The 13,533-nt window shown below is 39.7% G+C and overlaps 1 protein-coding gene across 2 annotated transcripts; it reads right to left on the reverse strand.

Annotated features, from left to right (window-relative positions):
* Positions 1-2,784: 2,784 nt before the first annotated feature.
* SPIC (Spi-C transcription factor) lies at positions 2,785-13,170 on the reverse strand. Of its 2 annotated transcripts, none has more exons than XM_057316529.1 (6): positions 13,104-13,140; positions 11,661-11,686; positions 10,788-10,881; positions 9,917-10,029; positions 7,905-8,013; positions 2,785-4,836 (listed from the first exon to the last, which is right to left on the reverse strand). In XM_057316529.1, the coding sequence occupies exons 2-6, from the start codon at positions 11,661-11,663 to the stop codon at positions 4,409-4,411; spliced, it is 747 nt and encodes a 248-aa protein (XP_057172512.1). In that variant the 5' UTR covers positions 11,664-11,686; positions 13,104-13,140; the 3' UTR covers positions 2,785-4,408. The 2 variants fall into 2 exon arrangements, with proteins under 2 accessions (XP_057172512.1, XP_026355597.1); XM_026499812.4 differs by having other exon boundaries at positions 2,786-4,836; positions 10,788-10,884; positions 13,104-13,170.
* Between the last annotated feature and the right edge of the window lie 363 nt (positions 13,171-13,533).

The raw sequence follows: 13,533 nt of genomic DNA on the forward strand, positions 1-13,533 counted from the left end.
CAAATTATCCAGTCCTAAACCTGTTCACCTGCCTCACCCATTTTTTCTTGCAGAAATCACAATAAGGCCTCTTGCCCACAGTTCCCCCTTCCACCTGCCTCAGGATTGATCCAAGTACTACTCTATGTACCTTGGCATGATGTGTACTCTCTTTCCTGGAACCGTGAGTGCAACAAATGATCTCTTTGATGCACTCTTACCATGTCTAACTAATAATAGTATTAAAGCTACATTATCCAACAATCCTGGACTTGGTTGTAGTAACCTGATGAAACTTGAGGTTACTTATTCTTAGGGAGTACATGAATAATTTCAATAAAGGCCTGAATACCTTACAAGTGTATGTAGAGATCTTGGGCAATCAAAGTGGTGGACTATAGCAAACATTGTTGGTTTTCTACTTAACATCTGTTACTCTCTCCTTTCAGGCAAAACACTAATTTTATTCAGGTATTCATCCCTCTCTTCACTGACTCAAGGGATCAAGACCTTTTTCCTCCTCCACAATTGAATTCCATTTGGTCTGAGCCAGTCACAGTGGTCCCTTTCCCCTTCCCAGTGAATGATTTAGGCCTGAGCAGAGATCCCAGGTATGGACAATAGGACATGAGAAAAGATGTTCTGGGGGGTTCTGGAAAATTTCCCTGACTGCCAAGAGGACACTGGATGAAGTGGCTCTTTCTGTTGGTGGATGTTGCTGTGCTGATAGAGCTGGAACTGCAGTCATCATTTTAGTCCTGGGAAACCTGAGGATAAGGCCAGTGTCAAGTGTAACAAAAGACTCACCAGAAAAAGAAGTCAGAACAATAATGCGTCATGGTTGTAGCCCACACTTCCTTTGGACTTCTTGATCTGTGAGATAGTAAATTTTCTTATCATTTAAACTAGTTTGAGTCAGGGTCTTTTGTTACTTGAAGCCCAGAGAGTCCCAAAGAATCTCCCTGCTTTTACTAGGAGTTAATGATAAGAAATGAAGGGTTCCAAGAGACACCAGTCTGACTCTAAAACTTGTAAATGTGATCTTTCATCACTAACTTGCTATAATTTGCTTATGTAAAGCATGATTGTTATATAAAATTTTATTCGCTCACCTGTATCATACAGTGTTGGTTATTTGTTTACTTAAGCTGCATGTGGACTCACTGGCCCTTTGTTGATTAATCCCCCACTACAAATCCTGGATGAGTGTACTTATCAAAGAGAATCTTCCCTAGCTCCCACAGCTGTCGGGAATAAAGCTATCTGTGATAACAGATCCAAACATTGTACAAAGCTTTGTTCTTGCACAATTTGCAAATTTCTCATATTTGAATCACATCTGCTTCTTTGACACCAATTGTTGACTCATCAGCTCACCACCGGAACATTCATGTGCTCTCTGTATTTGGATTTTTGATTCTGGGGCCCACTACCGAAAAAAACCTAGATGCTCTAGATTCTTCTTCCACATTTAGTCCTTTATTTAACCAGCTCACGGCCACGCTAAGTCAGGGCTGCTCCTGACAATCCTTGAGGTAGTTCATTTCACACATTTATGGGATGCCTCACTGCGCTTGCCTGACACAATCCCCACCCACAGACTGTTTTCTAATAACTACCCACTGCTGTTAAAACCCATCCAGGCTTAAAAAGGCAGCCATCCATCAAATACAGACTCGTTTTTCACCATATTGCAAAGGCTATGAGTACCCTCAGCTTTGAAACGGGGGGCAGGAAACTTGAATATGGTTCATTTTAGTTGTTAAAAATTTTTTCATCAATCCATGAAAAAGGAGTAAATTGCTTTAAGCCTATTTTATGTCATCATCAGAATCTGTACCAAAATACAAATTCAAATCCGATTTTATGAGCTGGATAAAAATACACGAGCCAAAATACCTAAATTCTTTGCATTTGCAAAGAATGCAAACTGTGTGACTCCATTTGTATGTTCCCGAAGGTGGGCATTGAGGAAGAGTGAGAAAACCTTATGAGATGCTTAAGTGTTCTGTTCCCTTCATCTAGATGGTGTTAAATGGGTGTATCAGTCTGTACAGGTTAGATATAATGAATGTTGCCACATTGATTCACTTTACAGACTTCATATGTACGCTCAACCAATAAACTGCTCCTTGGTTAAGGCATTAGGTAAACATTGGTTAAATACTAATAAAACCTCATACATCTAAAAATTGATAGAATCGAAGTTTCATGTCAGAAGGAACCATGCCGGGGCGCCTGGGTGGCACAGTTGTTAAGTGTCTGTCTTTGGCTCAGGGAGTGATCCCAGTGCTCTGGGATCGAGCCCCACATCAGGCTCCTCTGCTGGGAGCCTGCTTCTACCTCTCCTACTCCCTGGCTTGTGTTCCCTCTCTCGCTGGCTGTTAAATAAAATCTTAAAAAAAAAAAAAAAAAGGAACCTTGTCTGTCTTAGCACTAGACACCACCTCACTGGAGAAAGGTTAACTGAGTCATTCAGCCCGATGACAGCAATGAGGGAGGAGCTGGGATACCATATACTAGGAAATGAAGGACCATGATAGTGCCTAATAAAGCCTCTCTTCCCTGCCCTTGGTGGCAGGAGTTACACCGTTTGCAGTAGGGTGCCAAGTCACACGATATACGGATGTTTTAGTCTTTGAGCAGCCTAATGAACATACCTAAGGACCAACCTGCTTGTGAAACGGCCTTGGACAGCCCAGTTTGGGTAAAAGGCAGTGCCCCAATTTGTGCCCAGAGAGAAAGCTACTCTGTAGAACAGAACAGGGCTGACTGGGGGCTTGGAGGATTGTTAAGATGAACCCCTCAAGCTGGCAATGGGTGGAGGAGGGACTACGGAGAGAAGTAAAATGTTAACGGAATTTTATGAAGTTGTTGGCTGATCTGTGTGGTAAAACCTCTTCCTCTTTGCAACGTCTGGTAGAATGTTACTAATTTACAGAGCGTATCTCTTTGTAGAGTGAACATAAATGCTCGGTCCTACTTTTAAGGTTAGCACTGATTGAAACTGTCCTAGCCCCTTTGGGCTGCTGTTAACAGAATAGCATAAACCAGGCGTCATAGACACAAACTTATTTCTCACAGTTCAGGAAGCTGGGCAGTCCAAGATCAAGGCGCCAGCACAGTGTCTGCTAAGAGCCTGCTTCCTGGTTCATAGGCGGCCGCCTTGTGTCCTCCCAAGGCACAAGGGGTGAGGAAGCTCTCTGGGCCTCTTTTACAAGGCACTAAGCCCATTTGTGGGAGCTCTTCCTTCCAAAGGGCTTGCCTCCGAATACCATCACACTGAGGATTAGGTTTCAACGTAGGATTCTGGGGGAGGATGCAAACATTCAGCTTGTACCAGGCCAGACTACATGTGCAGATGGACAGTGTCATTACCTTTTATTTAGTCTGCCATGTTTTTAAGAATCCCTGAGGGCCGGCGGGCACCAGAACATAAAGAAAAAGGACAATGGTACAAATCAAACAGGGTAGGCTCCAGGAAGCTCTTGGCCTGGACTGAAGATGGCCCATGTAGTCTAGGAAGCTCCCCTGTGTCATGGCTAATACAGACGGGGCAAGGAGGAGACTGCCAAGCAGGAGATAAGAATCGTGTTTCTTTCTTCATTCCTCATGGAATGTTGAGAATAAACCACAGCCTTCAAAGACCTGGCTCCTCTCTGGATTTATTTGCTAATCTCTATCCTATCAAAGAAGAAGTTTTTTTTCCAATTGTTCAGCCTGGTCTTAGCTGGGTAGTTCAAGGGAAGAGGAAGTCACATTTCAAAGTTGGGCCCAAGAGACAACAAGGCAAGAGCACCTTCTTGTGGCTCAGTGGCAGGATGGCAAGAAATGTTGGGCCCTGGATCTACCCTAGGGAGAAATGCTGGCAATTGATTTGTGGGAAGCATAAGCTTTGGAGTTGTATTATCATTAAGGTAGGTAGGTGGCATTTTCCTTAGGTCATTTCTTTAGCGCCACAGGGTTATAGACCCTGAGGTCTGAAGTGCAGAGAAAATATACTTTTTAAAGTCTTGAATGTATTTTACAATAAAGACTATCATATGCAATTATTTTGTTGTCACTAAAGCCATCAGATATATGTTAGTCATTTTTCTTTTTCTTTTTTTTTGCCTGAGCGTATGACAGGAAAACAATGTTTAAATCGATACAGGTCACATCATCTCTACTAGCATTGTTTATCTAGCGGTATTGCATAAACAATAGTAAGAGCAAGGACATTTAGTCTATACTTTCAAATGGGGTTCGATCATTTAGAAGTTCTTCACTGGCAGATTTTTTCACCAAGTCTGTATAGATTATGATTTAAGAAAAGATCAGAAACAATGAAGTTAATTGTTTTTCCTTCTCCAGCATTTGCCTGAAGAGAAAAATCCTGAAGTTGGTAGGCATTTCTGATGCCAAGAGATCATGAACTGTAAGAGAATATTTAGCAATCAGGGTGGCTTAGCTCATGGTAATCAGCATATGGACAATTATAATTTGCATTCCAGTTACTGAAGCTGAGAAAGCCTTGCTCAGGTTGAACATATGGTGAGTAGAAGATCTCTTTTTCTAAGAAATAAGATGGAGAGAGTCTTTGGAGAATGGCCTCACTGAACTGGTAAGTCAGCTTTCTCCGGATTTTGGTGATTTCCCCAGTTCTTCCGTAATTCCTCAGCGCTCTGGCCATTTTCTGGTAGGTCATGGTCTTCCGGTTGCCTTTTCTTTTCCCCCAAAGTTGGGCAAGTTTTTCTTTGTTTTTTGATACAAACTGAAAGATGCCTTTGGTTTTATCTACCCACTGAATACAAGATGCCATCTCAGGATTACACAGGGATTCATGAAGGTATTCAAACAGTCGGAGCTTCTTCCTACCTAAAACGGAGAAAACAGTGTCACGCTCCACCACGGCTATACACAAAATCCTCAGGAAGGGTTTGTTGAGCGACTACAAAATTCAAAGCTGCATTGGGACTTAAAAGTCAGAGGTCAGTTTGGCCCTAAGTTTCAGTTGGACCTTTCTTTGTTGGGGATGCTGCAAAAATTTTCTACTGTCCTTCACTGGAAAAGGGAAGCCTGGTGCCTCTTTACTGAGTCCATCTGTCAGGTGGTCTTTCTTCACATCGTATCTTGTAGTCTTATGTCTTATGTTAGAACAACAGAACTGTGCAAAAAGAGCTGCAAAGGTTAGTGGTTTTAAATAGAGAGAAGCCTTGAAAGCCATTTTCAGAAAGCAAATCATCTGAAAGGGCTTTATTCAAATGAGTTAAGTCAAATGAGGTAAAGGATGTGAATGTCTTTTATAAAATGCAAAACAGTATTCAAATATGAAGTAATATTAGTGAAATAAATAAAGACTTAGGTTAAAAAAATGTGGGTCTACATAGTTATGTGAAAAACAAAGAGAAAAAACGAGTGGAAAATGCCACCTTCACTGCCATCTTCATGACATTTTGACATCATTTATGAGCAATGACAATAGGCATTGTGATATTTTTCATTGCTGTGAAATAAAATGGTACTACCAGAGTTTCTACCTCTTTAGGAATACAGCCCTTTATATTTCAGAATGTCTAGACAGAAAACTTCAGGAGGACTTGTGATTTTTGTTCAGCTGACTGGATGTCTTTGGCCTAACAGAGAACAAAGGGGACAGCCCATTTTGTGACTTCTGAATTGGCCTGTAAATACGATGCCTCACTAGATCTGTCAGTAGCTAACACATCCATGGCCAAATTCCCTTTTCCCCTAGAGAGAGTGGAATAGTGGATTCCCAAACTGCTTTCAACAGTCCCTGGGGAGTAATACTCTTGCATCAGTCATCATCCATCCTAAAACCTCAAAGGTTTTTCAGAAGATTATCTTTTTGCATTATATTATCTTGAAATTATAAATTGAGAAATGAAAGGGACTTACCAAAAACACATCATGAATTAAAGTCATAGCCTTAAACTCTGCCTCGTATCCGGTGGTCAAATCAATGGTAACAGATCACCTTTTAAACTTTGTTTTCAATTTTGAAGAAAATATTTAAATTTTAAGTATTATGTGCTCAGAGTAAAAGATCCAAACAGAAGCACAAAGTGAAAGTAAAATTCTGTCTATTCTACATATTTTTAAAATCAAAAAAATTTGCATATAAACATATGCATATCCTTTAAAAATACCAGTGGTATGTTATTCTGCACTTTTTCCGGTAAGTAATATATGTTAAAATGAATCAGAGAATGATACAGAAATTAGCTATCGATGGGTAAGATACCCAACTACTGACAATGGTTACTTCCAGGACATAGCATGGGAAGAAGGAAGGAATACTTCTACTTATTCTTTGTGAATTTCTAAATCCTTTGAACTTTTAATGATGTACATTATTAAATTATGGAATTATAAAGGATTAAAACAAAAAATGTACTTTAGAGTTCTTTATCAACATGTAAGATACTCCTTCATGCCCTTTAACAGCTTTGTGTTCTTTCATGCATGTACTATTTTTCTCTGGATAATGAATCCCCAAATAATTTTGAAATTTCATTGTTTCAAATTATCCCTATTTCAGGTGGAAGATGAAATTTTAAAAAAAGAAAATGGTGGGTGATATGTCCCATACTGGCAAAGCTTCACAACTAAAACGTCAATGAAAAGATACAGGCTTTACATCCTGGACTGAGTTTATAGTTACTTAAAAAAATTAATAGTGACTCCCCAAAAAATAATAGTGACAAGCAGAACACCTGAACAGAGGTAGAAGTGTTATTCTTCTTACGTGTACATTACATTACATTCTCCTTACTACTAGTAATAGTTCAATATTCAATACCAACATTCAGTGATTGAGATTCATTTTACATGTGTGATTTTACACATTATTCTTTGCAGGATCAGTTCTGCTGAATATTTAGAATTTTGTTCTAGGATACAGTATTCTAGGATGCAGATGCAGGAACAAAACTAGTTTTCAAAAAAATGTTAACTGAAAATATAGAAACTATTAAAGTATCATTAAAAGATTTCATTGTAAAATTACGATGCATCTTATACCTCTGTACCTTATACACAGATGCAGTTAGTTCCATTCTTTTCCTACAACAATCATCTTAACATGTACAGCACATGCACACACACCCTATGGTATCTTGAGAAATTATCCAGTGCCAGGCTATGAGTGTAACACTTTACATGGGCTTTCTCATTTAATTTTTACAGCAATCTTACAATGTTTGTACAATTATCATTATTTGTTCTTTGAGGACACCATGGTACAAAAGGTTAAGTGATTTTCCCAGGCTCGCACAATTAACCCAGAGTTCACACTCAATCACTCAATTATATAGTCCCTAAGAGTCAACAGATATGAACATTTAAGTTTTTGGTAGTTATTGCCAAATTGCCTTACAAAACTTTGTGCCAATTTACACTCCCTCCAATAGCACATGTGCACATGTGTGGCCTACAACGTAGCCAACAGAGGCTATTATCCTGCTTTATCACTTTGCCCATCTGTTAGGTGAGATCACCATCATCTAAAATTTATGAAATCAAGATTTCAAATTTATGAAAGACTGAATTATTATGGAACTTCATTTGCAAGAAATTTAACAGAGAAGACAACTTCTATACCAAGGCCTTCACAATTAGGATAAGATTGCTAAAACAACTTACGGAAAAGTTCCCCTTTCTATACCCCAAATATAGACACATTATTCTTCAATACAGATTTATTTGAGTGAAGTGACACTTTGCAGCTTCACATTTCCATGAAGCAATAGGAAGGCTTACCCAAGATGAACGGCTTGGAGTGGTTCAGTCTGTCAGAGATAAATTATTCTTAACTGCAATGCAAGAATATTTTGCAAATAGAGTTCTAAACTTAAGATATGAAATCCCTTTAAAACGGCTTTGAAGAAGATTTGGTTCTTGAAAGGAGTGATGGATCCACGTACCTTTTCCTCCCTTTTGATGGAGAACAGCAGGTTGTACCAGCTGGTTTTCGGGGATGTTTGGCAGAGATTGATGAATATTTCCTTCAAAATAGAGGTCCGCAGCACTGTTCTATATAAATAATGCAGCAGGATGTTAAGTGGGACTTTCCATGTGGCCCCCAGTTAATGGCTAAAGTCAAAAGCTGGGGACAAAGAGTGCTAAGCATCTCCCAAATTCTAAAAAGCATGATCCTCAACTGCAGCCAGATCTCCCAGGGCCGAACTAGCCTCAAACCCACATAAAGAGAGGACCAAGGGATGGAAGGTGTACTCTTTGGATTTGTGAAGACTTTCATATCATCCCCTCCCAGTAAGAAAGAAGAGGGTGTTGCTGCCTTCCTTCTCCCTAAAAATATCCAGCGAGAAAAATAAATTTTAAAGAATTAACAGTGTAAAATTGAAGTGCCAGCATAAAGGGGAAGATGGGTTTCCATCCCTCTGTTGGATGCCCACCTGGGCAGGAGGAGACAACAGGAGAAAGATGGTAGCCGAGGGAGGGCAGAGCCAAGAGAAAGGGACAGGAGGAAGCAGCCTGAGCTGTTACCATTATATACAGAAATGATATGCAAGTCTCCATGGGTTAATTCGGCAAAGATGGACTTGAACCACCTTACCATACCCCATGTAAGAGGGCTTCCCGGCAGGCAAGGAGTCCCCAGCCACAAGAGGCTGTGATATATACTGGGGAGTGGGAGTTGAAGGGGAAGCAGGGTTGCCATATTTAGCAAATAAAAATATTCAGCATGCTGTGTTTTACCTGGCAACCCTAAGTGGAAGTAGAAGAGGTTAGGCTGGAACCTAAATTCCCTCTTCGAAGGAATGTCTCGTGGAGAGGCCCTAACATAACAACTTAGAAGGCCGGGCAAAGGACATAGCATGGTTGAAGGTAATGACAAAAAAAAAAAAAAAAAAAGAAAAAAGAAAAAGAAAAAGAAAGAAAGAAAGAAAAAGAAAGAGAAAGAAAAAGAAAAAAAATACAAAAACCATTTTGTATTTACACGACACCACATTAAGACAGCTGTCATTCAGAAAACAATAGAGGGGGGCGCCTGGGTGGCACAGTGGTTGGGCGTCTGCCTTCAGCTCAGGGCGTGATCCCGGCGTTATGGGATCGAGCCCCACATCAGGCTCCTCCGCTATGAGCCTGCTTCTTCCTCTCCCACTCCCCCTGCCTGTGTTCCCTCTCTCGCTGGCTGTCTCTATCTCTGTCGAATAAATAAATAAAATCTTTAAAAAAAAAAAAAAAAGAAAAGAAAACAATAGAGGGGAGCCTGGGTGGTGCAGTCCCTTAAGCATCCTACTCTTGGTTTTGGCTCAGGTCATGATCTCAGGGTCATTGAATTGAGCCCTGCACCAGGCTCTGAGCTCAGCACGGAGTCTGCTTGAGTTTCTCTCTCCCTCTCCCTCTGCCCGTCGCCCCACTCACTCTCTCTCAGATAAATCAATCATCTTAAAAAAAGAAAAAGAAACTAATACAAAAGAACACATGGAGAGACAGATGGTGGGGACACTTTGTTTGCAGGGAGCTGTAACAATATCCATGAGTTGGTCCAAGACATGTAGCTAGCTCTGAGCTTGGGACGGGAAAGAGAGCAGGTTAGTGTAAGATTGTAAGTAAAGCCAGTGCGGGAAGTTTGGGCTTTGCCCTATGGCTTATAGGGGAACCATACTTTTTTGCGATTTTCCAGATGGATAAGAAGCAGTCATGTGAGAACCCTAAAAACACATCTTTCTAGAAGTCATTCAAACCCTCTGATGCTGGGTGAAGAGCAACGAAGGAGGGCAGTTTCCTTCTTGACAGCACTACTGAGGATCACCCATGTCGACTGTCAAATTCACACCACTGTCCTGAGTGTTCTCACAATCACTGCTGCTCTAAGCTGGGTTTCAGCTAGCACACACCAAACGGAAGGCAGGTGTGAATAGGGAATTTGCCTGTTACTGGGAGATCATCTACTGCTCCATGTACTCACTATCACTGTTCTCCAATTATAGACAGGTTCTTCTGTAGGCAGCACACCATAGCAGCTGGAATTTCCTCTGACATGAGAGCAGTGGTTGATGAAAGCCAGGTAATTTTTGTAATCTAATTTAAAAACAGAGAAAGAAACTGCCAAAGTCAAAGTTTGTAACTGCATGTGTGCGTGCGTGCCATGTGTATGTATGTTTGTATATGCACATATGCTTATATACGTGGTTGCTTCATCATATGTTCTCTTATCACTTTGCATTTCCCTACACTTATTGCAGTGTGCTGGTGTCACAGACTTCTTTTACAGATCCCATTTCCTTTACGGGAGCACATATTCCTTGCAAGCAGAGAGCCCATGATTTCTTTTATCGTGGAACTTTCCGCAATATGTGTAAATTCAATAGGCAAGATACCTGTATTTCACCTACACTATCTTTCCATAGTCTTTAGGGCAATGGGTGAGAACACTAAGAATATTTACTCTCAAAAAAAGAGTATTAATTCTTCCAAGTAGAATATCTCTTGTATGGAAGGTCTATTAGACAAATCAGAGTAATTGAAAAGCCCATGCTTAACAGTTACAATTATCTCTTAGATAATCAACCAGATATGCTTAATAGAAAATAATTTTTAATAATTATGTGCTAGTATTCCTATGTGGAATGTCATTCTCTATATTCTTTGCATTTTCATGCGTAACACTTTAAATTTAGGTAGGCTAAGTAACCCTGGAAGCTTTTTGCCTTTGTTAAGAATAAATCCCGGATGCACTAGATAAAAATGGTCTTTTCTGTTCTGGTAATTACTCTTATGTCTGTGTGACCAAGAAGCCATTTGATGTATCAGTGAGAGAAGGGAACTGACATCTTTACCTGGGGAGTACTGAAGATCTCCGGCTGAATGTTGCCTCAGTACCTCAAAAGCATCTTCAAAGGCTTGTCCCAACTTGTCTTGTTCAACACAGGACTGCTAGAACAACGGCAGAACCCTCCAGTTACGAAATTATCAATCGAACTTTATATTTCTGATATAAAGGAGGGTTTCTCACCCACGACACTACTGACATGAGGGTTGGCTAAATCTTTGCTGCGGGGGGCTGTCCTACACACTGTTAGGAAATCTAGCAGCATCCCTGTCTCTACCCACTGGATACCAGCAGCACTCACAGTTCTGATAATCGAAGATGCCTCAGACGTCACCAATCTACCCCAGGGGACAAGATCAACCCTGATTGAGATCCACTGCTCTGTAATATGTAGTATTTAGGGAACGGTATGCATTCTATACTATGGTATTTAACATTCTCGTAAAATTTTAGTAAGGCGTTGAATCGCAGGAGACTGATTTGGAAAAAGGGATCAAGGAAGTTATCTTTAATGAAACAATCTGTGAATTGCTGCTTAAAATGGAATGCTCTTCATTTCAAAAGCATGTCTCTAAGACCTAAAATTAAACTGTTTTTAAGACTTAGAGAGCATGCAAGTGGGGAGGGGCAAAGGCGAGGGAGAATCTGAAGCAGACTCGGTACTGAGCATGGACCCCGATACAGGGCTAGAGCTGAAACCAAGACTCGGACCCTTAACCAACTGAGCCACCCAAGTGCCCCCAAATTAAACTGTTTTGCAAACCATTTCATACCCTTATAATCTGACTCATGTATTTCATTTTCAAAATGGAGGATCCTCATCCTTCAAAGAGAATGCTCACCCTCCAAATCCTCCACAGATTTTAAAATGCCAACTTACCATGCTTCATTAATATACCGACAATTCTGAAAAAGAGCAATAAACAGAATTAATACTGTATTTAATGTGCCTCTGAATTAAAAGATCTTACTCAAAGTATTTTCTGAAAATACCCTGTATAAACTACAAGTACCAAAGTCTCTTTAATGAGTACACATTTTTCTTCTTACAAAACTTCCTATGAACTTTTTTTTGCTTTTCTATTACTATAAAGCTTTTTAAATGTTAAAATAGCTAAATAGAGTTAATTCCCTAAATCGTTTAACTTGTAAGAGAATATAAAAATAACTCAGGAGAATATTTAGTATTTCAAAATTCTAAGAATTTAAGTATTTAAGGGGAACCTGGCTGGCTGAGTCCGTAGAGCATGTGACCCTTGATCTCGGGGCTGTGAGTTTGAGCCCCACATTGGGTGTAAAGATTACTTAAAAAATAAAACCTTAAAAAAACTATTTAAAAATTCTGAAAATCAGAATTTTTTTTTTTACCTTAGCATAGCTCTCCATTTATAACATGATTCCCTGCCCCCACCCCCATCTTTTTGGTGTCGGCCTACTGAGAATCTGGTAAAAGACAGGCTTTTTCTCTCTTGAAATGTGAATCTACGTTACAAATAAAATTTACCCGATAAAACCCATCCATTGACTTTTCAAACTCCTGGGATAAAAATCTTGGTCTGCTTTATTATCCCTGTAAGTTAGATTTTGTTTTAAATAAACAATGATCACACACACCCACATTAAAGTGGTTTTTTGATTAAGTTCTATAGAACTAAAAACAAACAAATCTATATAACAAGAAAGAGCATGTGGGAGGTCCAACATCGCTTATCATTTTATTTAGGACAAGCAACTGTTTGCGCAAGTTATCGCTCGCCCTGCAAACACAGTGAGCTTACTTGTCTAACACTGCAGAGTAGAGAGATGATATCATCCAACACACTATTATGCATATCCATCAATATAATAATTACATATGTCAGACATTGAAATTCTCTTCTGCTCTTCAGAATCACTATACCATTGTTACCATGTCAATTAAAAGAAAATTTGAGAAAAAAAATCCCTAAAACAGGTAACTATGTGAGATGACGGAAGTGTTATCTTATTGTGGTTATTTCATAATATATTCGTATGTCATATCACCACATTTTCCACCTTAAATTATGGCTCAACTACTAAGCACCAAAGCAAATACATGAGTATTGTACTTTGAATCAAATACTTAAACGACTTTGACTAAAATACTCCACAAAATTATCACCAACTCTCACAACTCTTGAAAGTAGCAAACCCAAAGGGAAGAAAAAAGCTCGAAAACGCGATCGATCACTTCAATTGCTTCATATTTCTTGTATCTGAATACAGTCATTGAAAAACATTCTTTAGGCCAAAGCAGAAAATTATCACAAGGTACTTTGAAAAACAGAAGCTAAACACTTACCAGAAGACACTTCAACCCTTTACAAAAATGTTTCATCAATACCAGAATCGTGAAGACAGAACTGTCAAGAACTCACTGGCACAGTTGCATTAAATAGCTGTTTTTAAGGAAGTGCTACAAAAGGGGATTTTTTTTAAAAGATACAGTGTACTCATGATTTCTATTTCATGCTACAGCCAACTGACACCAGGGGCTATTATTTTGAAGAGACACGTTGAAGTTTATATCCCACGGGCCAAAAGCATCCAAACCAACCCCATGAATCCCCCGCCCAGCGTAAAATTCAGTGCTCTGGCCCCCCTCAGACGCACTAGAAACCTCTGACCTGCACAACTCTCATTCATACTTTTGTTCCTGTTTTTCCCCTGATTCTAGACCCTATATTGCCTTTCTTGCCTGGACTATAAACCATCTTCACTCTGGCCTTCCC

The sequence above is a fragment of the Ursus arctos genome, unplaced genomic scaffold (assembly GCF_023065955.2).
Source record: "Ursus arctos isolate Adak ecotype North America unplaced genomic scaffold, UrsArc2.0 scaffold_21, whole genome shotgun sequence".
NCBI classification, from domain to species: Eukaryota; Metazoa; Chordata; class Mammalia; order Carnivora; family Ursidae; genus Ursus; species Ursus arctos.

What these genes read in the sequence shown, in the direction of transcription:
- SPIC (XM_026499812.4), bottom strand. An exon ending in ATAATTGGAGAACAGTGATA is followed by an intron (nt 8,014 to 9,916) that starts GTGAGTACATGG and finishes TTATTTATATAG; the next exon opens with AACAGTGCTGCGGACCTCTA. An exon ending in CCATCAAAAGGGAGGAAAAG is followed by an intron (nt 4,837 to 7,904) that starts GTACGTGGATCC and finishes TCTCCGTTTTAG; the next exon opens with GTAGGAAGAAGCTCCGACTG.